General features: G+C 40.1%; 3 protein-coding genes and 1 pseudogene across 3 annotated transcripts; 3 read left to right on the forward strand and 1 right to left on the reverse strand.

The window, feature by feature from the left end:
- Window positions 1-981: 981 nt before the first annotated feature.
- LOC126622787 (hypersensitive-induced response protein 4-like) lies at window positions 982-1,380 on the forward strand. Its single transcript, XM_050291507.1, has one exon. It carries the CDS (start codon window positions 982-984, stop codon window positions 1,378-1,380), a length of 399 nt encoding a protein of 132 aa, XP_050147464.1.
- Window positions 1,381-10,125: 8,745 nt separating this feature from the next.
- Window positions 10,126-13,354, reverse strand: LOC126621055 (protein DOWNY MILDEW RESISTANCE 6-like). Its single transcript, XM_050289419.1, has 5 exons — window positions 13,140-13,354; window positions 11,640-11,878; window positions 11,199-11,449; window positions 10,784-11,105; window positions 10,126-10,685 (listed from the first exon to the last, which is right to left on the reverse strand). The coding sequence occupies exons 2-5, from the start codon at window positions 11,844-11,846 to the stop codon at window positions 10,431-10,433; spliced, it is 1,035 nt and encodes a 344-aa protein (XP_050145376.1). The 5' UTR covers window positions 11,847-11,878; window positions 13,140-13,354; the 3' UTR covers window positions 10,126-10,430.
- A 4,432-nt stretch (window positions 13,355-17,786) lies between these two features.
- Window positions 17,787-20,253, forward strand: LOC126622788 (uncharacterized). Its single transcript, XM_050291509.1, has 4 exons — window positions 17,787-18,277; window positions 18,667-19,576; window positions 19,842-20,073; window positions 20,213-20,253. Exons 1-4 carry the CDS (start codon window positions 17,787-17,789, stop codon window positions 20,251-20,253), a joined length of 1,674 nt encoding a protein of 557 aa, XP_050147466.1.
- On the forward strand, window positions 19,650-22,500 carry LOC126620740 (uncharacterized; annotated as a pseudogene).
- Window positions 22,501-25,752: the final 3,252 nt, after the last annotated feature.

Genomic DNA, 25,752 nt, shown 5'->3' on the forward strand with positions numbered 1-25,752 from the left:
TTGTATAAAAAAGGAAAGTTACTTGTACTTCAAGTCAATGACTTGTGTTTATACCATATTTAGGGCCTCGTATTTAGACCTCGTATAAATACTCGATGGACTTAAATGTAATTATGTAATAAAGAAAGGGGCAAATATGTAATTAGGGGAGGAGCCCTTATTCTATAAAAGGGCCTCCTCACCCTCACAAACCCTAAGTCTCTCCTATCTAGAGCAAAACTCACACTCTCTCCCTCACAAATACTCTCAGAGAAATACAATCAGTGTAGACGTAGCCCAAACCTTGGGGTGAACCATGATACATCTTGTGTTATTTACATTTCATGCAGATTCACGGTCGGATTTACGTTGTACTAAGACCTCTGGTTTTGTGCATCAACATTTGGCGCCGTCTGTGGAAATCGATACGAAAAATCATGTCGGTTCTCTTTCATTTTTTTCATCTCACCACTGTGAATCTGCAAAAAAAATAAATAAATAAATAAATAAACCGTTCAAGAAAGCATGTGGAAGTTCTGAAAACATCACAAATTTCAACAACAAACTCATCAGACACATCAATAATTACCACCAAAATCAACACTCCTTATGATTCTCCAAGTCCTGCAGCTTTTCAATCCCTTTTCATCATCACTCTCTTCTCTCTCCTTGACTCGACCCCCGACACCGAGTTGACACCGGCGGCATCGCTGAAGGGTGTTTGTGACGTGACCCAGTACCCGAATTCGTGTTGCTAATCATTTCGATGATGATGGTCGGCCACTGTTGGTCTCCCTGTTCATCCTCCAAAAGATATTCTCATTATTCAATTGGGTTACAGAGCAATTCGAATCTTGAAACCCATCTCTTGATTTTCCCCTAAAAACCTCAGATTTCGAGTAGTCAATTCGAATTCTGATACGATTGTAGCCCCCATTCTCATTTCCACAGTTCCCAAATTTCGCACCAAAAACCTACACGGTCCAGTCCAATCCATTCCAGATGGGCAATTCATGCTGCTGCTGCTTCTGTACCTGCATAGACCAAGCGAGCATAGGCATTTTGGAGAGGTGGGGTCGTTTCGAGAGTCTCGCCAAACCTGATTTCCACCTCCTGAACCCATTGGCCGGTCAATGGGCCACCGGCATCCTCTCCACCAGGATCGCCTCCCTCGACATCCGCATCGAGATCAAAAATAAGGATAATGTGTTTGTGCAATTAGTGTGCTCAATTCAATACAGGGTGGTGAAAGAAAATGCTGATAATGCATTTTATGAGCAGCAAAACCCCAACGAGCAGATTCAAGCTTATGTCTTTGATGTGGTTAGAGCTCTGGTTCCGAGAATGACGCTGGACGAGCTCTTTGAGCAGAAGGGTGAGGTTGCTAATGAGGATATCTGACTTGGGGGACTATTCACGCCTCATATCTAGAAACTCGCTCATTCACGACGACCCCACTGCAACGTCAACCATGAACGGGATTCTGTGGGACGTTCTGGAGATGGAGGTTCCGGCGTCAGATTTGTTGCTGTCGTAGTGGTTCGTTCCTTGATTTGGAACCGGACCGAGATGTTTCATTCCTGCAACCGCGATCGACGGTCGAGATCCGTACTGTTTAGTACTCGCACATATCGTCCATCTCTTCTCAACGAGAAAAGTGCAGATCAACAGTTGAGATCTGCCAAGCCCACTACCACCCACGGCTGCACTCAGTCCGACGACCCTATTGGGTTTCAGAAGTTGCTTCGGGAAAACCAATCTCGCCGTTATGGCACAAACTCATCTCCATGTTTCTGCTGGTTACAACAGAGGTGAGATAATTAAATTTCTTCTTGATTGGAAAGGGCCGAGTGAGGTTGAGTTGGAAGCCAAGCTGGATCGGCCAGCTCTACTCCGGCCAGTACATGTGTACCTGGTGGGAAAAGCTATGGAGATGTTTGTAAAGCAAGTCTGCAAAAGCAAAAGTGAAGATAAGCTTTCTATTATTATGACTCATTTTGTCTGCCAAAAGAAGGTACAGAGAATGAGCGGGGAGATCAAGAAAAGTAAAAGAAAAGATTCTTTTCTTATTATTAATTCTATTAATCATTCTTGTTTGCCATGAAGCAGAAAAGAGGAAACAAAAACAAAGGGAGAAAGCAGAAAGCAAAAGAAAAGGCAGAAGGTAAAAGTAAGGAATAAACACCCCACCAGAATGATATGATTTACTTTTCTTGTTTTTGAATGATGTAATTTATTTTTTGTATCTTTCGGAGACATCTGTATAAACCCCGTCAGAGGGTAACAAAAAAAAAAAAAGGCAAAGCCCAAAATAAATGGGCTGGAATGTTGTATAGAGGGCGAAGGCCCATAAGCTCGAAATAGCACCAACCAGGTCATCAAAAGTATGCCCAATACTCCACAATTATTCGGCAACCCGCCGCTATTACCACCAACCAGGTGATCAAAAGTACGCTCAGTACTCCAAAATTATTCGACAACCTGCCGCTATTACCACCAACCAGGTGATGAAATGTATAACCCATACTCTAATATCATTTGGCAACTAGCCATTCATGCCACCAACCAAGTAATGAAATGTACAACCCGTACTCTCCTTCATGCCACCAACCAAGTGATCAAAAGTACGCTCAGTACTCTAAATTATACATGAGCATTACTCATGTCATCCATACATAAACATTCATGAGCAACACTCATAACAATCATACATAAACATTCTTGACCATCATTCATGTCAACATTCATGAGCATCACTCATGTCAATCAGCTTCAAAAGCTTCATTTACAGAGCTCTAGCTTCAAAAGCGTCATTTACAGAGCTCTAGCTTCAAAGCTTCATTGCAAAGCTTCACCTACAAAAGCTTTAGTGCAGGGTATACAAATACCGCCTCCGAACAACCGCCACTTCGGCCCATAAAACAATTTGAAGTCTCCAGCCAACAGACTCTATTGACCGAAGACTTAAGGGACTACATTATGTACCATATATTGGGCCTCAACTGGGCCTCATAAAAAAATAATTGGGGGACTCCAGCCCATCATTTATGTATTGAGGAGCGAGCCCTTATTCTATAAAAGGGACTCCCTCACTTTCATTAGAGAGCACCCATTATTCATGTACTGAGGAGCAAGCCCTTATTTTATAAAAGGGACTCCCTCACCTTCATTAGAAAACAACGTCCCCAACTGAGCAACCGCCTCGCCGCGAGCATAACTCCTAACTCATCACTTATGTATTCAGGAGCGAGCCCTTACTCTATAAAAGGGACTTCATCATCATCATTAGATAGCATCGCCGCCTACTGAGCATCCGCCTCACCGCGAGCATCAACTATAGCCCACCATTCATGTATTGAGGAGCGAGCCCTTATTCTATAAAAGGGACTCCCTCACCGTCAAACGACACAAGCCCAGCCAACCAAGGCAACATAAGACACGAGCCGAGCAGCCGAGTAGCATGTGCTACTTCTAGTTGAACATCATTTCAGATTGAGCACCGCCTCATATCGAACATCAGTTCAAGACAACATCTAGTTACTTCGGCCCACACATGGATTGAATTTCAAGTCTCCAACCAAAAAACTCTCTTGACTGAAGACTTGGGGGACTACTGTTTATACCATATTTAGGGCCTCGTATTTAGACCTAGTATAAATACTCGAGGGACTTAAATGTAATTATGTAATAAAGGAAAAGGCAAATATGTAATTAGGGGATGAGCCCTTATTCTATAAAAGGGCCTCTTTACCCTCACAAACCCTAAGTCTCTCCTATCTAGAGCAAAGCTCTCACACTCTCTCCCTCACAAATACTCTCAGAGAAATACAATCAGGGTGGACGTAGCTCAAACCTTGGGGTGAACCACAATACATCTTGTGTTATTTACATTTCATGCAGATTCACGGTTGGATTTACGTTGTACGAAGACCTCCGATTTTGTGCATCAACAACTTGTATATGTTGTATTTTACACATATCAATGACATCATCCTGTTTAAACATTTTACAGATGTTATCCGCCAACCTATTAAGGCCGCATCCTAACCATAGGTTTTATGCACTTGATCGTTTCTAAGAGACCTTAACAGCCTGGTCATTTGTATTGAAGTGTCACAAGCACTTGCCTTAAATAAATAAACTAGGACTCAATGACATGGTGCGACTATGAGTTTCATTCAAATGGCTTAGTGGCTATGTGGGAATGTAAAGCTCAAAGTTTATTAATATAGGTACACCAAGAATCCCACTAAAAGAAAATAGGTGATAGGCAACAAAAAAATAAGCAACAACTAACAAACAGTTGCTTATCTAACGTTATGCTTTTTAATTTCCCTTTCTCTCCAATATCATGAATGAAGTGAGGCGGTTTAGAGGGAAGCGAAAGATGCAATTGCACATGGTTCTAAATTTGATGGATGCAGGTGAACATATAATGCACAAAGAAGAGTGCTTCAAGATCGAGGATCTTCAAATTTCTGAAACGGTGAACAAGTATATCACACATGTGCATCTAAAACCAAAGCCCTCAAATTCAACAATATATCACTTGTCTGGTAGATGTTTGTCATAACTAAACCCCTAAAAATTCAATCCTTATCATACACAATCCACCATCACCATGCATTATATTTGCTTTGTAATTCCAACTCACAACTTGCATTGCACTTTCCATATATATGTAGAATTTTCTTCATTGGTTTACCATACTGTTATTAGTTATATGCATCCACCAAAGCATGCCGTGACATACATATTCATCACTGTCAATCCAAATCTGGCAGCTGATGTTAACGTGATAATGAATGAACAGAAATAGAAGAAAAGAACGTTGCATACAAGAAAGAAACATTTCTACTTATTGAATAAGATCTATCGACAGACTTAGATTTCCTGTGTCAAGAACCAACTTAGATCGTAAAAGTCCCATCCAACGCGTGGGAACAAGTATGTTAAGGATCGAAAATGATTCGCTTATGGTATCACACATTTGCATCTAAGACCAAACCCCTCAAAGTTCAATAAACCACTTGTCTCGTAGATGTTTGTCATAAACAAATGCACGTAGTGAACGCATTGCACTTCAGAAATTTGAAACAAGGCAAGCAAATAATCATGTGACAAAACATGCTCTCTGAAACATCTTCAATAATTTGTTTCTGAAAATACAGATATCTATTCCAGTTCCTTACTGTATCACGCCTTCCCAGTCGTAGTTTTCAGTGTTGGGTAAAGAGTAATCAAATATAGGTGTAATGTTCATTTCTCTTCTGTATAGGTATTATACTTGACTATGTAATTGTTAGTATTAATGAGGATAAATATGTAAAGTGTTAGTTCTGTTAACACTATAAATATCAAGTGTATAAATATTATTGTTTAATGAGAAATACAAGGATTGCAGTTAAAAGTTTTCTTCCTCTCTAAGCTTTCTCTATAAGTCTCGATACGGTATCACTCGCCATTTGTCTTCGGCGATTTCGATCCGTCCAATTTCTGCTCGCGTTCTTTGATTCTCGAAGAGAATTCTTCTTTGTTTCTTTGATTTGTGATCTTGAGAAGCTGTATTGTGTGCATCTATGGCTTCTTCGTCGGAATCCTCTCACGAGTCGGTGCCAAATCCGACCCCAATTTCATCTTCATCAAACCCTAACTTCTCACATTTGTATACTTCTCTTATGATTCAAAATATTGGAAGCATGGTGCTGGTCAGGTTGAAACGCTTTAATGCGTGCGTTGTTTGCTCTGATTCTTTGCCGCTACAAACTCATTGGTGTCATTGATGGCACAGAACCGTGTCTTTCTCCTCTGCTTCCAGATCATTCAATCAATCCGGCCCTTGAACTTTGGTATGAAAAAGATTAGAATCTCTTTATTTGGTTAAATTCTATACTTTTTGAAGAAGTTATTCCGTTAATTGTTGGGGTTTCATCATCTTGAGATTTGTGGATCAAATTGGAGCAGCGATTTGGTGGTGTTTCTGATGCACACATTCACCAATTGCGATCTCGCCTTCAATCTCTTCATAAAAGATCTCTGTCAATCTCTGAATATCCGCAGCAAATCAAAAAGATCTCTGATTCATTGAATGCTACTGAAGCTCATGTTACCGATTGTGACTTGATCGTTGCTACACTTGCTGGATTGTTAGATGAATTTGAGTCGTTTATCGATTTTATCATGCTTCGTCTTTCTTCCACAACACTTGATGAATTGCACAGTTTACTTCTCATCAAGGAATTGTCCATGGCTCGGAGAAAGAAACTTGCTTCCTCCAATGTCACATAACCATTTCAAGCCTTTTCAATTCACACTCAGGTTTCTCAAGCTCCTATTCTTCCTATACCACAAGTCTTTGTTGCTTAGTATCCTCAATCATAGAATTTTGTGAAGCACAATCTTGGTAATCGAGGCAATCACTACAACAATCGAGCCATAACTACAATAATTGTGGTAATCGTGGTTCCAATTACAATTCCAAAGGTAACAATTCCAATCACCGTGGCACTTATCGTGGCTCTCGCAATTTCAATACATCTGGTTATCGTATACAATGTCAAATATGTGGTTCTACTAGTCATGAGGCTATCAACTGTAATGATCATATGAATCCTGAGATTGTTGATAAAGTACCTTCTGCAAAGTCGGTTGTGATGTGTGCTTATCATTCAATGAAGCCTAATACTCCATCTTGGTTAATTGATTATGGTGATACTTCTCACATTACAAATGACATCTCCAACATTCAATCTCCCAAACCTTATCATGGAGAAGACAAAGTATACTTTGGTGATGATAAAGGTATGTCCATTGATCATAATGGTTATTCTTTATTGCATACTCCATACTTTATATTTAAGTTGCACAATGTCTTGCATGTGCCTCAAATGCAACACAATCTTCTTTATGCTTATTTGTTTATTAAAGATAATAAATGTTCATTGACTCTTGATATTGATGGATCCTATGTCAAGGATCGTACTACGGAGATGATGCTTTTACAAGGACCAGTTAAGGATGGTTTCTTCCCTCTTCAAAGCTCCTCTCACCCTGTAACTCTTTAGTATCTTCCCTTACTACATTAATTAGTAATAAAGCCTTTGTAAAAGTGTGGCATAGCAGACTTGGCCACCCTGTACATTCTACTACTCAACTTGCACTTCAGGGAAAATCTACAATGGATTTCTTCTGCAAATACTATGTTTTAGCCAAGAATTATAAAATTCCTTTTAATAGTACTAGTTCATTTTCATCCAAATGTTTGGGTTTGTTGCATTGTGACTTGTGGGGACCCTCACCTGTGTTGTCTGTGAGTGGTTATAAATACTATCTGGTCATTGTTGATGATTTCAGTAGGTATTGTTGGTTTTTTCCCTTTCAATGCTATGTAGAAAATGTTCAATCTTATCTGAAGTCTCATGGTATTTTACAACAATTAAGTTAATCTCATACCCCTGAACAAAATGGTTGTGTTGAGAATAAACGCAGATATTTAGTTGAAACTGCAAGGATTTTGTTAGTTCAATATCAGGTACCTCATCAGTTTTAGGTTGAAGCATTTTCAATTGCTGCCTATTTGATTAACTGACTCCCTATCGCTGGTATTCCCCATTCTCATTGGGAACTTTTGTTTCACATTCCTCTAGATTATTCACGGTTGAAAATATTTGGATGTAACTGCTTCCCATGGCTCAAACTTTACATCTCTTCCAAATTGGATAGTAAAAGTAAACATTGTGTTTTCTTAGGGTACAACATTCAACATAAAGGGTACAGGTTATTGGATCCACTCACTCAGAGCATTTATATTTCCAGGCATGTCATTTTCAATGAATCAGAATTTCCATATCACAAGATTATAGCTACTGCATCTACTACTTCATCAACTTCGTTATTTTCACCTATTAGTCTTGAGTTTACCATTCCTCATTATGCTCCATCTATAGCACCAATTCCTCAAATGACTACTCCTACTCCAAGTAATCATCGTAATGTTGAATCTCCAATACATGAAGATCATGCATCATCATCAAGTACAGCTTCTTCAATTACTACAGTTCCTCATGTTGTTACCAATATAAATCCAATGGTTACTCGGTCTAAAGTAAGAGTTTTTAAACCAAAGACTTACTCAGCAACTAAGCATCCATTGCCTTCTTCAAATGATCATGTTCCAACTACATATTTTCAAGCATCCAAGTTTGCACATTGGAGAAATGTTATGCAAGAGGAATTTAATGCATTGTAGTCCACAGGTACATGGTCATTGGTGCCTTCTACTTCTAATCAAAATGTTGTTGGTTGTAAGTGGGTCTTCAAGGTCAAGAAACATCCAGATAGTAGCATTGATTGATATAAAACCTGGCTTATAGTCAAGGGTTTTCATCAGCCAGATGGATTGGATTACAAAGAGACTTTTAGCCCAGTGGCTAAACTTGTAACAATTAGGATTCTTTTTTCTCTTGCTGTTCAATATGGCTGGTTTTTTAATCAACTTAACATTAGTAATGCCTTCCTACATAGTGACCTCAAAGAGGGTGTCTTTATGTCTTAACCTCTTGGCTTTTGTGACCCTAATTTTCCCAACCATGTGTGTAAACTCAAAAAGTCTCTCTATGGTCTCAAACAAGCTCATAGAGCTTGGTTTGACAAGTTGTTCAACACTTTGCAGTCTTTTGGTTTTCAACACTCAACTTCAGATGCTTTTCTCTTTGTTATTAAAGCTCATGTTTTGGTAATTGTTTTGGTCTATGTCGATGATATTCTAGCGACTGGACCAAATTCAGATGTCTACAAACTCTTCATTCAGAAGCTTAGTTCAGTCTTTCCAGTCAAGGATCTTGGTTCTTTGCATTATTTCCTTGGTCTTGAAATTCAAAAGACTTATGAAGGTTTATTTCTTCATTAGAGTAAATATTTACTTGACTTGCTTCAGAAAATAAAAATGGAAGGTGCTAAACCTTATACAACCCCTCTGAGCAGCATCAAACTTGATCACACTGGACCACTTCTCTCAAATCCTACAGAGTACAGGTCTATAGTTGGTGCCTTACAATATTTGACATGGACTCGGCTTGATTTATCCTTTGCAATTAATCAAGTATGTCAGTTTATGCATGCTCCAAGGGAATCTCACTTGCAGGTAGCCAAGAGAATCTTAAGGTTTCTCAAAGGTTTTCTCACACAAGGTTTATGGTTCAAAAAAGGTTCAATTCATCTCTCTGCCTTCTTAAATGCTAACTAGGCAGGCTGGTCGTTTGACAAAAGATGTACAAGTAGTTATTGCATTTTTTTTTATCCAATTTGATTAGTTAGAATGCCAAGAAGCAATCCAATGTTGCTCGTAGTTCCACAAAAGCTGAATATAGGCCATTAGCTCACACTACTGCAGAAATCACTTGGATTTGCAAGGTTCTTGATTTATGGTGTGATAACATCTCTGCCATTTCATTGGCATCAAATCCAGTGTTTCATGCTCGCACTAAGCACGTGGAAATTGACTACCATTATATCAGAGAAATTGTTCTTGCACATTTGATCAAAGTTCAATAGTTTGCAGTCAGGATCAACTTGCAGACATTCATACTAAAGCTTTGACAAAACACAGGTTTCGGTATTTGCAGTCCAAGCTTCCTCTCGATTCTTTTCAGCGCCAAGTTAAGCTTGAGGGGTGTAAAGAGTAATCAAATATAGTTGTACTGTTCTTTTCTCTTCTGTATAGTTGTTATACTTGACTATGTAATTGTTAGTATTATTGAGGGTAAATATGTAAAAGTGTTAGTTCTATTAACATTATAAATACCAAGTGTATAACTAATTATTGTTCAATGATAAATACAGGGATTACAGTTAAAAAATTTCTTCCTCTCCAAGCTTTCTCTATAAGTCTTAATATTGGGAAAGAGCCTGCAGCCTTTATTGCTGCCAACAGAGCAGATGCGTACAGGAAACTCGAAAAACTCCTTAAACTCCGCCATTGCACCAGACATCCAATTGTCTGATATCCCATAGTTGATCACCTGCTTCACTTACAACATTTTGACAAGTGAAAGGAACAAATATTGAGGCTTCCGGACCTAATAAAATCAAGTTGGAAAGACGAATATATGAAGGGAAATAATTTTTTTTTAAAAAGGGATTAGGATGTAAGCAATTAAGCGTGATCATTCATTAAAAACTCTTATTATAATCTTACAATGAATAAAAGTAAATTTCAACCAGTTCGGTTTTTGTGCTTTCACAGAGAGCAAAAACACATTTATTCAAATGAACAACACTCAAATTTTATTATTAAGGGGAGGGAGAGTTTAGAATCTATGATGCATATATAGGTAGAAACTCCGCATCCTATCCACTAGGATATTTGACCACATACAACACTCAGATCCATCTAAATTCTTGCATTCCATTTACTTTTCGCTCCATTGTAATCAACTGTTGGTCATCATCAGCTAAGTTTGGAGCTTAAAGCTTTCCATTGCAAATTCGCTTTTACCTTCGAATACCATCGTATTAAAGTTGCGAAGAAACTCTTCGTACTGGAAACTTTTATATAGTTGGGGATTGCTTGCACTAACAAGAGCTCTTGCAGGTTCTACAACGCAAACATAAGAAGGCGCAACGAAAAATCCTGCAGATGTCCTAGCATTACATGGATTCGTCACAGCCCGATGTTCAGAACTTTTCAGCTTCCCATTACTGATGATCTGCATCCCACGTCAACAAAAATTGGTAATTAAGGAGACTGATACGCTATAATTTTATTTTTCCACGTAAAGAGGGTACTGAATCTACTGAACTATACCTGTAACTGATAGCCTATGTTAACCACAAGTGCATGTGAAATAGGCTCCACGCCCATCCATTCCCCGTCTTTGAAAACTTGAAGTCCATTTACATGATCCTCTTGCATTAAGATGGTTATGAGGTTTGGGTCACAATGTTTAGTTAATCCTAATGTCAAACTTGGGTCGGGGCAAGGCGGGTAATGATTAACTGAGAGTATCAAGTTTTGGCTAAGTTCGTTTCGGAAATACCCAGTTCCGAGCCCAAGTCCTTCACTGATTAGCTCCAAAACGTTCAGAGCCAGTTTCTTCACTTGTGTAGAACATGTCCCAACAAGCTCTCTGAAATCATCAACAATTGATTCATATGAATCATGCACAAATATATGCATACAAAAAAAGGTATTTTTCTGAACGTGAAACTGCAGGCCTTACCGATATCTACTTGGCTGTTGAGGCCAATCTTGCAAGCATTCCACCAATGGATGACAAGGGTGTCGCAGGACATCGCGCCAAAGATGAACATCTTCCGCATCATAATTTACGCTGCTGCTGAAGAGCTTGCAACTTTTTTGGGGGTCCTCAGAGTAAACGCTTGCCTTGTCCTCTAGCGGCAACTCAAAGAACTCCTTCAACACACTCATTGTGTCACTTAACAGAGTATCTGAGATGCCATGGTTGATTACCTGCTTTGCAACATTTGGAAATCACATTGATGAAAATCCGATAGTACACAAGCGAGCCTAAACACAGAAAACCTAACTCTAACAAAACTGTTAACAATTTTAACAGAAAGTTAACAGCTGTAACGATCATTAGCTAACTTCACTAGAATATCGACAATTAAGGGAAGAACTTCAAGTTCTGATAAGGAACCTGAAAAAATCCGAATTCTTGACTGGCCTCGAGTATTTGGTGAATGATGTAGGTATGATCACCGCCTTCAGCTCCACCAAGATCAATAACCGGAATGTTCTTGCATGAAGGAGCAGCTGCAAGCTTCCCGGGTCTTGAATCCGGTGGCCATATGAAACTCTCCGGCAAGGTTCCATCTTTGTACCAGCTTGAAACAAGCTTCTCCATTTGCTCCAAATGTGACTCTGATCCGACGATGACTGAAGAGCAAAAAATAGTGCATAATAATATACATTTGTTGTGGGCTTGTAGCAATTTGATAATGATAATACTTTAATTTGTATCAACCATCCATCCAATCTCCATACAGTCTACTTTAAATAAAACATAAATGGCGACCAGGGTGTCAACTATGTCGGTTTTGCCGTATTGTCATGTGATGCCATGTGAGAGACATTGAGGGACTTGCTCTAGTGTGACCGAGGAGCTGTGACGAAAGATACTAACAGCGGGATATATATACTTGGTTATGTGGTAAAATCTCTCGCAGCTTGGCTACCATTTATACACATGACCACGAATGTGATCCATGAGCCACGTTCGCTACAGGCTATAGCGAGTGCTCTCCTTATGCCATTGAGTTTAAGAAAGAATATCGTGTGTGAAATCATGACGGCTCCCAAAGTATGAAGGATTTCCCAAATTCACCTAAAGTCAAATTAGATACCAGAAAATATGATTTGGAGGGAAATCAATTAAGAAGAAAAACGTGGATTAGGGTGTAAGAAATTAAGCATGATGATTGATTGAAGTGATTTTCACACGCTATTTTTCTCTTATGTATACTTTTACTTTTTCTAACCTTGGTTTTGAACAAAGAAAAATACAATCGAGAGACACAAGTAAACGAAGTGTGCAAAATGTGTAAAAGAGACGTGCAGAAATCATTTTCTTGACATTATTCACTAGACGTGTTTCAAAATTTTATTTTATTTTTCTTTAAACAAAAAAAAGGCAAAGGAATAATTGAAAGATATATAACAAAAAAGTTGGGTATCATTACGAGCTGAAGAATACGAGCAAGGATAAACATCAAATCCACCTCATCAATCAATACAAATCTTTGAAATTTGATCTAAAAACTAAAAAAAGATAATCACTTTAAAAGTTATAATAATTTTAACCGTTGCATTAAATTTAAAGAGTTGCATTAAATTTTAAAAATTTGAATTGATTGATAAGGAGAGTTTGCTATAAAGGATCCAAAGATGATCCCTTCCCGATAAACAGAACTCCACCAGAGTGCAGCTACCCGATTGCACAAGGACCAATTGGCAGTCTTCCCGTACTTTCCAATAATTAAGACAAACGACTTTGTCGTCAATCCCTCGATGGGACTTTTTTAGATACTCCGGAGCACACGATACCCCAGAAATTGTTAGAAAAATGGGCGAAATTAAGAACTGTCAGAGAAGTGATTAAAACCATTAGAAATTTAAATTAAAAAAATTAGATATTTACCTTAAAATTAGCAGTGCCCGTTGGTGGGGACTAGGGCTGATGGCGGTGTGGCTGGCTGGCTGATGGCTTGGAAGTTGGACGATGCTGGCAAACTGGCTGCTGGACCAATGGCAGAAGCAGAACAGAAGGGATTGGTCTTGGTCTAGAGTAAAGGAGCAGACGGCAGACGGCAGACGGCAGACGGCAGAACAGAAAGGATCTGTCTTGGTCTAGAGTCAAGGAGAAGACGGATCGTGAAGGGTTACTGGGGGATGAGTGGTAGTTATATTTTTTTTATTTACTTATTAACAAAAGATATTATCTATACTAAGGAAGATGGTGAGTGAGCAATAATATGATTCAAATTCACTTGTAGTAAGAATTAAATCTAAAGTATTTCACTTATAAGTGAAGAAAAATACTAGTAGACTACTACTCAATGACACAAAGAAATTAATATTAACACCATGTCATCGTTCTCCGAAATCCTCGGGCAATGTCGAGAGGATATAATCAAAGGGAATTGTTAGATTTATGAACGTACCAAATCTACGAGTCCATGCTATCATTTTATTTTTTTTATATTTTTATTTTTATGTCGAAGAGTCGGATGCCGTTCGATATCAAGAAGAAAAAAATTCTCTGGTATAAAATAACGTTGTTTTGGTTTGAGTATGCGCATAACAGTAGAATTCAGACGAGGAATGCAGGTTTTTTTGACGGACCAAAAGGGCGGCTCATCGCTGCTGGGCTTAAGTGAACATCGAATTGGGTAAAGAGGGTTTAATTTCCACTGTTACACTAGTCCTCTTCAGTGCCGACACATATTTACTATTAAATTTGAGGAAATTATTATTAGCATTCTAAAAATCTCATTTTGCACTCCAAACTTTCTATAATTAGAAAGAAAAATACACTTATGAGGTGTAGAATAAAATTTTTAAAATATCATTAACATTTCCAAATTTGATATATAACTTAAATTGAATGACCAAGACTGTTGAATCAATTTTAACCGTCAAATATATGTTGCCAATGGGGAGCAAACAAACACACACACACAACTTTGTCTTTTGTGCTTACACGTGTGGTTTCCCCAAAAAAGATTCACATGAGTGTTCATTTGTGTTTTTTGCCGCTGCTTCTTGCTATATGTGTTGTAATCCATCCGAAATGGCGGTTAGTTGAACTGTGAAAGCTTTGGAGTTTGCTCCCAAACTTTTTGGTGGCAAACCAAAAAAAAAAAAATGTTCATTTCTCAAATCACTCAGCCCCAATTTTTTCCTTCGACCCCAACAATCTCACTTCATCATCTTCTTCTTCTCCGATCGCTCTCCTCCGCCCCTGCAAGTTCAGTGTTAAGACCCTTTTCCCATTCAGGCCCATTTCCTTAGTTATTTCCTTTATCTAGTAGTGTATCAGTAGTAGGATAATGAATCAGTATTTTACCTAACACTTTTGTCTATAGTGCAAATGTGGGCATATTATCCCTGTTGCGACTCCCATTTGGGAGATGAATGAAAATTTGTTTCTTTTACAATTTCTCTGTCATTTTCCTTTTTTCTCTGCAATTCCCCTCTTGGTCCTTCGGGAACTTACCATTTGGTATCCAGAGCCAGGTTGGAACCATGGGCAAAAGTAAGGCGTCCGTTACGGTTGTGGATGTACCGGAGGACGAATTGGATCGTGAGTTTCAACAGCACCAGATACTCACCCAGCTACAGGAGTTTCAAGAATCCATCTCGCTATTGAATATCCGCTACGACGACCTGCAGCACGCCATGGTCGATCTCTCGATCCACCAGGTTCGTCAAGACCAACTGCAGCAAACCATTTTAGACAAAGTTCGTGCCCTAAAAAACCCTCCCTTACCCAACCCACAACTTCCAATCGGCTTCATTCCCATTTCGCTAGGCCCCACCCCTTTCCCTACCGTCCACACCCCCATCTCACCACCGACATGGTCTCTTTCTCCTTCCCCACCCTTCCCAACAACTCAGCCTCCGGGCTCCCACCTCACGACCGGGCCCTCATCTCTTCCCTTCACCCCAACATCCACCACAACCCACGCTCTAAGCCGACCATCCACCTCCCGCTACCTACCCACATCCACCACTAGGCCTACCACCTCTTTTATTCCCCCTAAACCGTCTTACATCCACACCCCCCAACCCACATCCCCGACCTTTCCTGGGCACAAACACCTCAAAATCGAACTTCCTCGTTTCTTTGGAGACGACCCTTACGGATGGATTGCGATGGATGAGGAGTTTTTAGACTATCACGAGATAACCGAGCACCGCAGCATCACAATGGTAGGTCTTCATCTTGGAAGAGACGCAGCCCACTGGCTCCGTTGGTTCAAGATACGATTCCCCATCTCCTCATGGGCCAGTTTCACGACCCAGCTGCTGCAACGATTTGGCTCAACTAACTCCTTGAACATTAATATGGCCTTGTCACATATCACGCAAACCACCACAGTGGAGGTGTATGTGGGCCAGTTCATTCGCCTCTCCTGCCGCACTCCGGACTGGACTGAAGCTCAACTATTGGGCACGTTTTTGGGCGGCCTCAAAGACGAGCTACAAGATAACGTCGTGGCTCAGGGACCTTCCTCTCTGGCACGAGCAATTGAACTCGCTCGCATCTACGAGTACAAACAGGGTCACTGACCAGTGGTCCGTCCCTAACACTATCGTTCATCCCTTTACATTTCTAAACAACCATTTTCCCCCTCACCTACCCCACCTAACCAACCCACTACATCTCGCCCTCTTCCTACAACACCCACCCCTCCTCTGCCAAAACCAATCATATTGCTCACCCAGGCAGAGATGCGTAACCGTCGCGAGCAGGGACTCTGCTTCAACTGTGATAACCAGTATCGACCCGGTCATCGGTGTCGTCAATCCCACATACTACTGTTACTAGCGGAAAAGGAGGATCCTGACCCTGTCCTAGCGACAGAGATCCCCGCACCACTGTCCCCTCCTGTGGTGGAACATCCGGAGCATCCCATCGCCCTACATGCCATATCAGCCACTAAGCGTGCTAGGGGTCGTGTGATGCGCTTGGACGAATTCATTTTCCAAACATCGATCCAAGTCTTCATCGACTCTGGGGCTGATCAAAGTTTTCTCAACCCGCAAGTGATGACTCGTTTGGGCTTGCACGTTGACCCGTCTCGAACCGAGGCAGTCATGGTCACCATAGGATGTTGTCTTAGCATTAAAGGGGTGGCTCACCAAGTTTCAGTGCGCCTTCAAGGCTATACATTTACTAGTGACTTTCACCTTCTTGCGGTGACGGGATGTGACATGGTATTATGAGTGGATTGGTTGGAAACATTGGGTTTCATCAGATGGAATTTTTTGTTAAAAATTATGGAATTCTCAATCCATGGAACCAATTACCGATTGGTTGGGTCCTCGAATTCCCCTGTTCTGCGCTCTCATGTGCCTACAAGTATTGAGATTGTTCATGGCAAGCCTCTCCATGTTGTATCCCAATTGTCAAGCCTTACTCGCCCCTCTCACCAACCAATTCCACCACACGCCCTACTTCAATCCATTCTCACTAAATATAACAGTCTCTTCCAACCACCAACATCTTTGCCCTTTCATCGCGAGATCGATCATCGAATTCCCTTACTCCCAGGTACGGGGCCTATCAATGTTCAACCATATCGATACGGGCATGCCCAGAAAGCCGAATTAAAGCGCCAAGTTGACGAGATGCTAGCCGCATACATTATCCACCCCAACTCGAGTCCCTTCTCATCCCCGACCTGATTAGTGACCAAAACTGACTTGTCATGGCGTTTTTGTGTGGATTACAGAGAGCTAAATGCGGTCACCATCAAAGATTGTTTCCCGGTCCCTATTATTGATGAACTATTGGCTGAATTGAACGGTGCTATGATATTTTCTAAATTGGATCTTCGTTCCGGGTACCACCAAATCCGAATGCATAAGGCGAACATCCATAAGACGGCGTTTCGTACATATGAATGCCATTACGAATTCACAGTCATGCCATTTAGCCTGACCAACGCACCAGCCACCTTCCAAACACTGATGAATTCAATCTTGAAGCCCCATGCTCCAGAAATCCGTTCTCGTCTTTTTTTATGATATTTTAGTCTTCAGTGACTTCCTAAACCGCCATATTTCCCACCTCACAACCGTGTTCGACATTCTCCAGTTGCACCAATTGCAATTGAAACCATCCAAGTGTACATTTGGTCAGGACTCGATTGCCTATTTAGACCATATCATTTCAGCTAGTGGGGTTCAGGTTGACCCATCCAAAATTGCAGCTATTGTGGAATGGCCGACGCCTACAAGTCTTAGGGGCATTCACGGATTCTTGGGTCTGGCAGGATACTACAGCAAATTTGTCCGCCATTTTGGTCTCATTGCCAAACTTCTCACATACTTGCTCAAAAAAGACAGTTTCCTTTGGTCCTCTGCAACCGACACGGCATTCTCAGCCCTCAAACTTGCATTGTCCACCACATCCATGCTGGTTCTCCCAGACTTCACCAAGTCGTTCATTCTTGAGTGTGACGCTTCAAACGTTGGTATAGGAGCAGTGTTGGCATAAGATAACCATCCCATCGAGTTCCTCAGTAAGCCCTTGGCCCCCAAACACCAAACCTTGTCAATGTATGATAAGGAAATGATGGTTGTAGTGTTTGCTGTACAAAAGTGGGGCCCATATTTGATTGGTCATCACTTCACAATTCTCACGGATCACCAAACACTCAAATATTTCTTGGACCAACGACTTACTACTCCGGTACAACAAAAGTGGTTGTTGAAACTACTTGGGTACAACTATACCTTGGAGTATCGTCTAGGGGCTTCTAATGCAGCTGCTGATGCACTGTCCTGCCGTTCCGACCTTCTATCTTTAATGGGGATATCACAACCACTATTTGATTGTGTATCCAAGATTCAGAATTCCTATACGGCAGATTCTTCCACGGCCAAGCTCTTTCAAGACTTACTACATAACCCCTACAATACAGGCTCTTTTAAGCTGCAAGGTAACTTGATTTATTACAAGACCGGTATTTTCGTACCTTCCATATCTCAGTGGCGTGCCCGCCTTCTACAGGAATTTCATGCTTCTCCTTCTTCCGGACATTCTGGGTTCTTACGGACATACAAACGCATCACTCATAACTTTAATTGGCCCAGCATAAAAAAAAAGAGGTTAAAAGCTTCATGGCCGCTTGTGATGTCTGCCAACGAACTCATTATGAAACCATTAAACCACCAGGACTTCTACAGCCACTCTCTGTGCCGAACCCTCATTATGAAACCATTAAACCACCAGGACTTCTACAGCCACTCTTTGTGCCGAACCAAGTGTGGACTAATATTGCTATGGACTTCGTCCAAGGTCTTCACTCGAACCATGGCAAGAATGCTATTTTGGTAGTCGTGGATCGTCTCTCTAAATACGGTCACTTCATTCCTATCCAGCACCCCTACTCCGCTCCACAGATTGCTGAAGTCTTTATTCATGAGGTGTTCAGATTGCACGGGATGCCTGTTTCTATTGTTAGTGATCGAGACCCGATTTTCCTTACTGAGTTTTGGACAGCCTTCTTCAAACACCAACAGACGGCACTTTGCAAAAGCTCCGCCTATCACCCACAAACAGATGGCCAGACAGAAGTTCTTAACAGGACATTAGAGCATTATCTTCGCAGCTTTGCCATGGACAAACTCACTACTTGGATTCAATGGCTGTCATGGGCGGAATGGTGGTATAACACCACATTTCAGTCAACCATCAAAATGACTCCATTCCAGGCGGTCTACGGCTATCCTCCACCCACTGTGCAGTCCTACCTTCCCGGCTCCTCTCCAATTCATCTGGTGGATGTCACTCTCAGGAATCGGGACACCATTCTTAAGCATCTCAAGGAGAACATGCACATGGCACAGCAGCGCATGAGGCAACAGGCAGATAAGCATGGATCGGAAATGACTTTTCAAGTAGGTGATTGGGTCTTCCTCAAACTCCAACCATATAGGCAAACCTCTGTGTCCAAAACTCACTGCCCAAAACTGGCACCGCGCTATTACGGACCATTTCAAGTGCTCGCTCATGTCGGCCAGGTCGCCTACACATTAGACCTTCCTCTTCAGTCCCGCATTCACCCCACTTTTCATGTGTCACTGCTCAAACCCAAGCTCGGTGCTCATTCTGTGACTTCAGTAACACTACCCCCAGTGGCAGCTGATGGTTCCCTTCTATGGTTTCCAGAGTGCATCCTGCAACGTGGCATGTTCAGACGACACAACAAGGCGATCACTCGTTGGTTAATCAAATGGCAAGGTTTACCGGAGCATGACGCAACATGGGAAGATGCTGACTCCATAGTCACTCGTTTCCAGATTTTGACGCCTGAGGACAGGCTTGTTCTATGGGGGTGCCCTGTTAAGACCCTTTTCCCATTCAGGCCCATTTCCTTAGTTATTTCCTTTATCTAGTAGTGGATCAGTAGTAGGATAGTGAGTCCGCATGTTTACCTAAGTGCGGATGTGGGCATATTACTCCCTGTTGTGACTCCCATTTGGAAGATGAATGAAAAGCTGTTTCTTTTACAATTTCTCTGTCATTTTCCTTTTTTCTCTGCAATTCGCCTCTTGGTCCTTCTGGAACCTACCATTCAGCTCCGTTTCTCTCCCATCCACTTCCTAGCCCTCCCGCTTAATCACGCTCTGCGCTCCCTGTTCCGCCAAGCCGACGTCGTCCCGGTCCGAATCGGCGGCAGCGGAGGCCAGCAATGAAGCTTTTATTCAAGCTCAAAACGACACGTCGGAAAGTCAGTGGACTGTGGAGATCGGAAACGCTAGCGTTCCGAGCCCAGTCGGTGGCCAGATTGAGCTTGAGCGACCAGGCTTTCTTTCTCTTGGCCTTCATCGCCCGCACGGTATGAGCCTCAATTATTGTACTTTGAGCCTGTGTAATTCAATTTGTGAGTTTTTTTTTTGTGGATGATTGGGATTAATTTGTAATTTTGTTGTGGAAATTGGGATTGATTTGTTGTGGAAATTGGGACAAATTTGTAGACTTTCTTGACATAAATGGGAAATGTGAAAGTTCTAGTTAATTTTGTTCATACCCTGATGATACGAGTGCATGATTTGATTTCATTGTGCTTTGTAATTTGAAGAGTTTGAGGGCTGCTGAAATGTTATTTGGATGGTCGGAAGATTCATCGTCTACTGCTTGCATGCCATGGAATGTGTAATAACTTCTTTCATAGCTTTAATCGTCTTGGACTCTTGGCCTTTAAAGTTCTTGTCTTGGTTGCAAAAGAAAATCAGAACTGCAACTCTTGATAAATATATATATATATATATATATATATTTTCCAAAGACAAGTTTACAGATTTGATTTAGATGCCCTTTTCTTTGTTTAAACTGGATGGAGGTCTTGTCCAAATTTGGGTTCCAATGTAGCTGTTTCTGGTATGTTCTGTAGGCAATGGTGAAGCTGCAATATCTCTTTCAAAGCTGGCGGATACAGCTCGTGAAGAACTCCCTAGTACTATGGCTGCCGTTAGGCTTTCAGGCATGGAAATAAGTGATCTTACGCTGAACTGAATGATCTTAGGTGATAACTAAATCTTTATTTTGGAGTCCCTGATTCATTTTTTTTATGTCATACACGGTTGCTTCTGTCTTCATAGTTAGACTTGTCTCTTTTCGATGAGCTATCCATTATCTGCTAGTTCATAACCCAAAAACAAGTCCATGCATACATACCCATCTGCTTAAGCAGTGGGGGTTTTACTCTAAGCTGTTTTTCTTTTTCCCTTGGAAAATTGTGTGTTATACACTGGTGTTTACTCCCAGAAATACACTAAACCAGGTTTGATAAAGAGGAATTACTTAACAACACAATTGTTTATCAACAATATCTGTTGAGGCTTTGAAATTCATTTTTTGTGTCTTTTATATATGCTCACATCAGATTTTTCTTCAAACTTTTAAATTGGATGAAGTATGTCATGCTTTGTTTTCCATTCCATGCAGTCAAGAGATAGCTGATGGGGTCAGCAAGTCCACTCAAGCCGTTCAAGCAGCAGAAGCTGGGATTTTGCAGATTGGTACAATTGCACGGCAGCAGACTATGTGTATGTTTTAAGCTCCATCTCTGTGACTTCTGGTTAGAAATTTGTCTTGTGCTTGCCTTCTTAATAAGGCTTTCCACTGAATTCTGAACTATTGTTATCAATATTTTATGATACAGCAATGATACAGGAGAGGGCAAGCCTTCCCATCATCTCTTTGCAACCCGCTGTTGTCGGAGCAGCAAAGAAGACCTCTCTTGTTGTCGGCCAAGCCACTAGGAACTTGATCAATATAATTTCTAGAAGGGATGACTCAGAGAATGAGGACGACACTGGAATTGATATGTCGGAAATTTGAGTTTGTTACACTTAGGATCAGCACTCTATTTTCACGAACGTTGTGCACATAATATTCGGTACCCCACTAGTTCAAACCCGACGCCAAATGTCTCAAAACTGTGGTGGAGATGAACACTATGCACCAACGTTTGTGAAAATAGTTTATACTGAAGCACTGTGCCTGTTGTACATACCATTTTCTCCGAAGAAGTTCGTGAGCTCCCGTTGCAGTGGTTGTCCAAGGTATTGAAGCTGTCAAGTGTCAAAGGAGCGGTCAAGGTATAAAATATCGATGATATCGGAAATATCAGTAGTCTAAAAATACGGAAATATCGATGATATCGGAAATATCAGTAGTCTAAAAATACGGAAATTTCGATGAAAATATCGGGATATTATCGATATCGATAAAAATTGAATAAAAATCACGGAAATTGTAAAAAAAACTTGGAAATTTTTATTGAAACTTTGCAGGATGTTTATTTAGTCAATTATCTATTAATTTATCACAAAAAATTGGAAGGAAATGCATTGCATGATAGATATAACTGATTTAAGTTGATTATATAGCGAGCTGGCAAACATTGTGAGTGTAGAAAATATGTAGTAATTAATAAAAAAAGTTTAAACACACCATAATCATTTATATATAATGAATTAGTATAATATTTTACACTTTATACATTGTATAGTAAGATACATGAGTGACTTAGTAAGGTCTAAAATATCGATGATATCAGAAATATCGGTAGTCCAAAAACACGAAAATTTCAATGGAAAAATCAGGATATTATGGATATTTTAGACCATGAGAGCGAGGAAGAAGTTGCTGAAGCTCATATTTTCGAATGTAAGATCGCTGTATTAGTTTTCGGCCCCCTTCATATCTTCTGTACCCAAATATTTGTACCAAAAAACTACCAGCCTTTAAGATTTTGACAGGTGGACATCTATTAACTCTTATTTAACACCATTGTCAGCACTTGTATAAATCACATATTAATAAAACACGCTTTCAAGATAAGACTATTTAATCTTCTATCACAATAAGAAACTTAACCATAGTAATGTAATTTAACAAAACAAAATTTTGCTGTTTTTTGTCTAAATCTTACCTATAGATGACTTTAACATCTCTAATTTTTTTAAAATAAACTTCTCTCCCTATCTCATGTTCTCGAGAGAGATTTTTTTTTTAATTTTTTTTTAGATAAGAAATGTTAAAATAAAATGATTACTTAGGCCACATAAGATTTTAAAAAGAAAATTATTTTCTTAATACACCCAATGACACACTCCGACCCGGGTTGTCCACCTGAACCTAAAATCGAGCTGTGTTGGCCGACACACGGAGGGTGACAAAGCCATAAAGTGTAGTGATGTGGAAAATGTGAATAAATTTAAACCTAAAAGTGCCTAAATATAAAAGTGCGCTTGTGAGTGGGAATGAACTCATTTCACACGTGATGTCAGAACATAAGTAAAGTACTATAAAAGTATAATGAAAATTATATCATCGAAGGTAACCACCTATACCAAGATTTGCCAAGGATCCTCGTCGACACAAAGATCAGCTGCTAAAACCTGAAAGGGCAAAAAACGAGGGTGAATATGCCTAAAAACAAAGTTTTGTAAAAACCTTTTTCAAAAACATAATAACCACTTGCCGTAAAACAAGTATAGTTTCCAAAATATACATACTACGTATATTATGGAAATACTTACCGTAGCCTGCAATATCTTAAGAATTTAATACATCACAATATTTCGTATATAAACACCTAACATCTGGTAATCACATAATCTCGCATAAACAAACATATCATATCGAGTGCTCATCGACATATGCTGACACACGAGTTCATGCAGAGGTATTCTGACATGAATAGGACTAGGTGTAATAATGATTTACGCTCTAGTACTACAATTACATGAAGACTAGCGCTATGCGAGTCACATATGAGTCCTAATTACCTATAGCAATCTAGGATAGGACTGACACCTATAGTGGATCTAAAGTGAGCGTATGGTGCGATGTGAACATATACGTGAAGTCTGGCCCTGGTTCGAGCGAGTACAAACACTAGTGTAGCACACGATGAGCAAATAAAATAAATATAAATATGCACGGTAATTTGATAATTCTAATCGACATAAAACTATTCATAGTCGTAAATCTAATTAAGGCATCCCCTTATAGTAAGCTTACATGTGCATCCCGTAGGATTATTTCATAATTTCCCAACAATACGACAATTCTTATAAACATTAATTTAATTATGGCAATCATGTAGGAACTTCGTTATTAGATGTATATATGGAAACTAAACAAGTATATATGTACTATGTAAAAGAAAAGACCTATTCATAGATACTTGCGAAGTCGCAGCCATTCGAACTAGGAAAACCAGAGTCTCTGATAGTAACCGCACCTAAGCATAATATTAGGACCATTAGGAAAACTCCACTAAAATGATTAAATTTAGGAAAACGGAGTGCGAATTGAAAATCAAGGGGTCGAAATACCCAAAGAAGGGTCCTTGACAAATTTTACAAAAAGTTTACAGGAAAATCAATGGTTAACCCTAAAAAGTCAACCGAGCCGCCCAGCGGTCATCTACGTTAAAACTTCATAATTTCACTAAATGGATGTCAAAAACAGACTAGGGGCATCAAAATTAGCCTAAGATGGTTTCTGAGAAAATTTTGAAAAAGTCAATACAAGAAATATTCCATATCCATTTTTGGAAATGGGCTGGATCGAGTCAACGACCCAAAGGTTTGGGTTGGGTTTGGGCTTGGAGCCCTTTTTTCCCTTTCTCTCCTGGGTCGGGTTGACTTGTTTGGGCTCGCGGGTTGGCTAGACCCAACGAAGAAGAAGGCCGAACTGGGTCGAGTTTGGCCAGGAAGCTTCCCAAGCTTTGTTCAAGCTCGATTCTTGACTATTTTCAATGAAATAAAAGTCAAAATGAAGCTTAGGAGATTGGGAACAAGAGTATATCAAAATGAGGTTGAGCCGTGGTCGATATCGGTCAAAAAAAGCCTGCAAAGGCCGAGTTCCTCGCCGAAAAACTGGGGAACTTTCCCCCGCAACGTTTCTAAACTAAAACCCCTACCAAAGACCTTAGAAAAGCTAGAAACATAAACCAAAACACGATCCAAGAAGTTTTGGGTGGTTTTTGGAATTTACCATCGTTGGAAACTCGAGATATATGAACAGTAGTGGTGCCACTGCCAGAGATAGAAGGAAAGGGAAAGGCCTTGGCCTGGTCAAAGTTCGTGACGGGGAAGTTTTGTGGGTGGTGTGCTTGCTGGGGTAAACTCGCTGGTGATGGTTTAGGTGGTTGCAGAGGGAAGACAAGAGAGATAAGAGAGCGAGAGAGGTGAGAAGGACGAGAGAAAGACTAAGAGAAGAGGGAAGAGAGAGGGAGGTCTGGGAGAGTGAGGGAAGAGGGACACATGGCAGGGAGATAGTAGAGAGTTTGAGATGTGTGGGCCCTACGGGCCAAAAATAAATTATTTAAATATTTAAAATATCAAATAAAAAAATATTAAAAAATAATAATATAAAATAATAAGTTTTTTAACAAAAGTATTTTTTGGATTTATAGTTCCGTAAAATCTTCATTGTAACTTTGAATTCGATTCTGCTTGCGCCTACACATTCGTATTGTTGAGTATTTCGAGAATACAATAAAATAGTAGCTCGTACACATCATGAATTGACGGTCAACGAAGGTCAACAACTCGCCTCAAAGGATATTTTCGTCAATTCACTCCTTTAAAATTTATAAAATTGTAAAATTAAGGACGGGTTATTACACCCAAAATTATTTTGAATGCATATTAGATTGTTTTTCTTAAAGCTCTCAAAGTATTTTCCTATCCACATTCAGTGGTCAATGTGATCGCCAAATTTACTCATTAGTTCGTGGTGGAAGGATATGAAATGGTATGAAACAGGGGGTCGTGGACAAGTTAGTTTAATCATTAGTAGACTTACCATTATTCCGATGTGATTTTATTAACAAATAATAACAGTATGTTGCCTTGAATCGAATATTAGTTTATTCCCTTCCAAAATTAATCCAAGGCACCCATAATTTTTTCAACAAGGATCCTTGCAAATACTAATGCAAAGACTTGCATTCAAAATTAAATATCAAAGAATGTTAAATTAGAGGTGATTCGTC

Source organism: Malus sylvestris, chromosome 5 (assembly GCF_916048215.2).
Source record: "Malus sylvestris chromosome 5, drMalSylv7.2, whole genome shotgun sequence".
Lineage (NCBI taxonomy): Eukaryota > Viridiplantae > Streptophyta > Magnoliopsida > Rosales > Rosaceae > Malus > Malus sylvestris.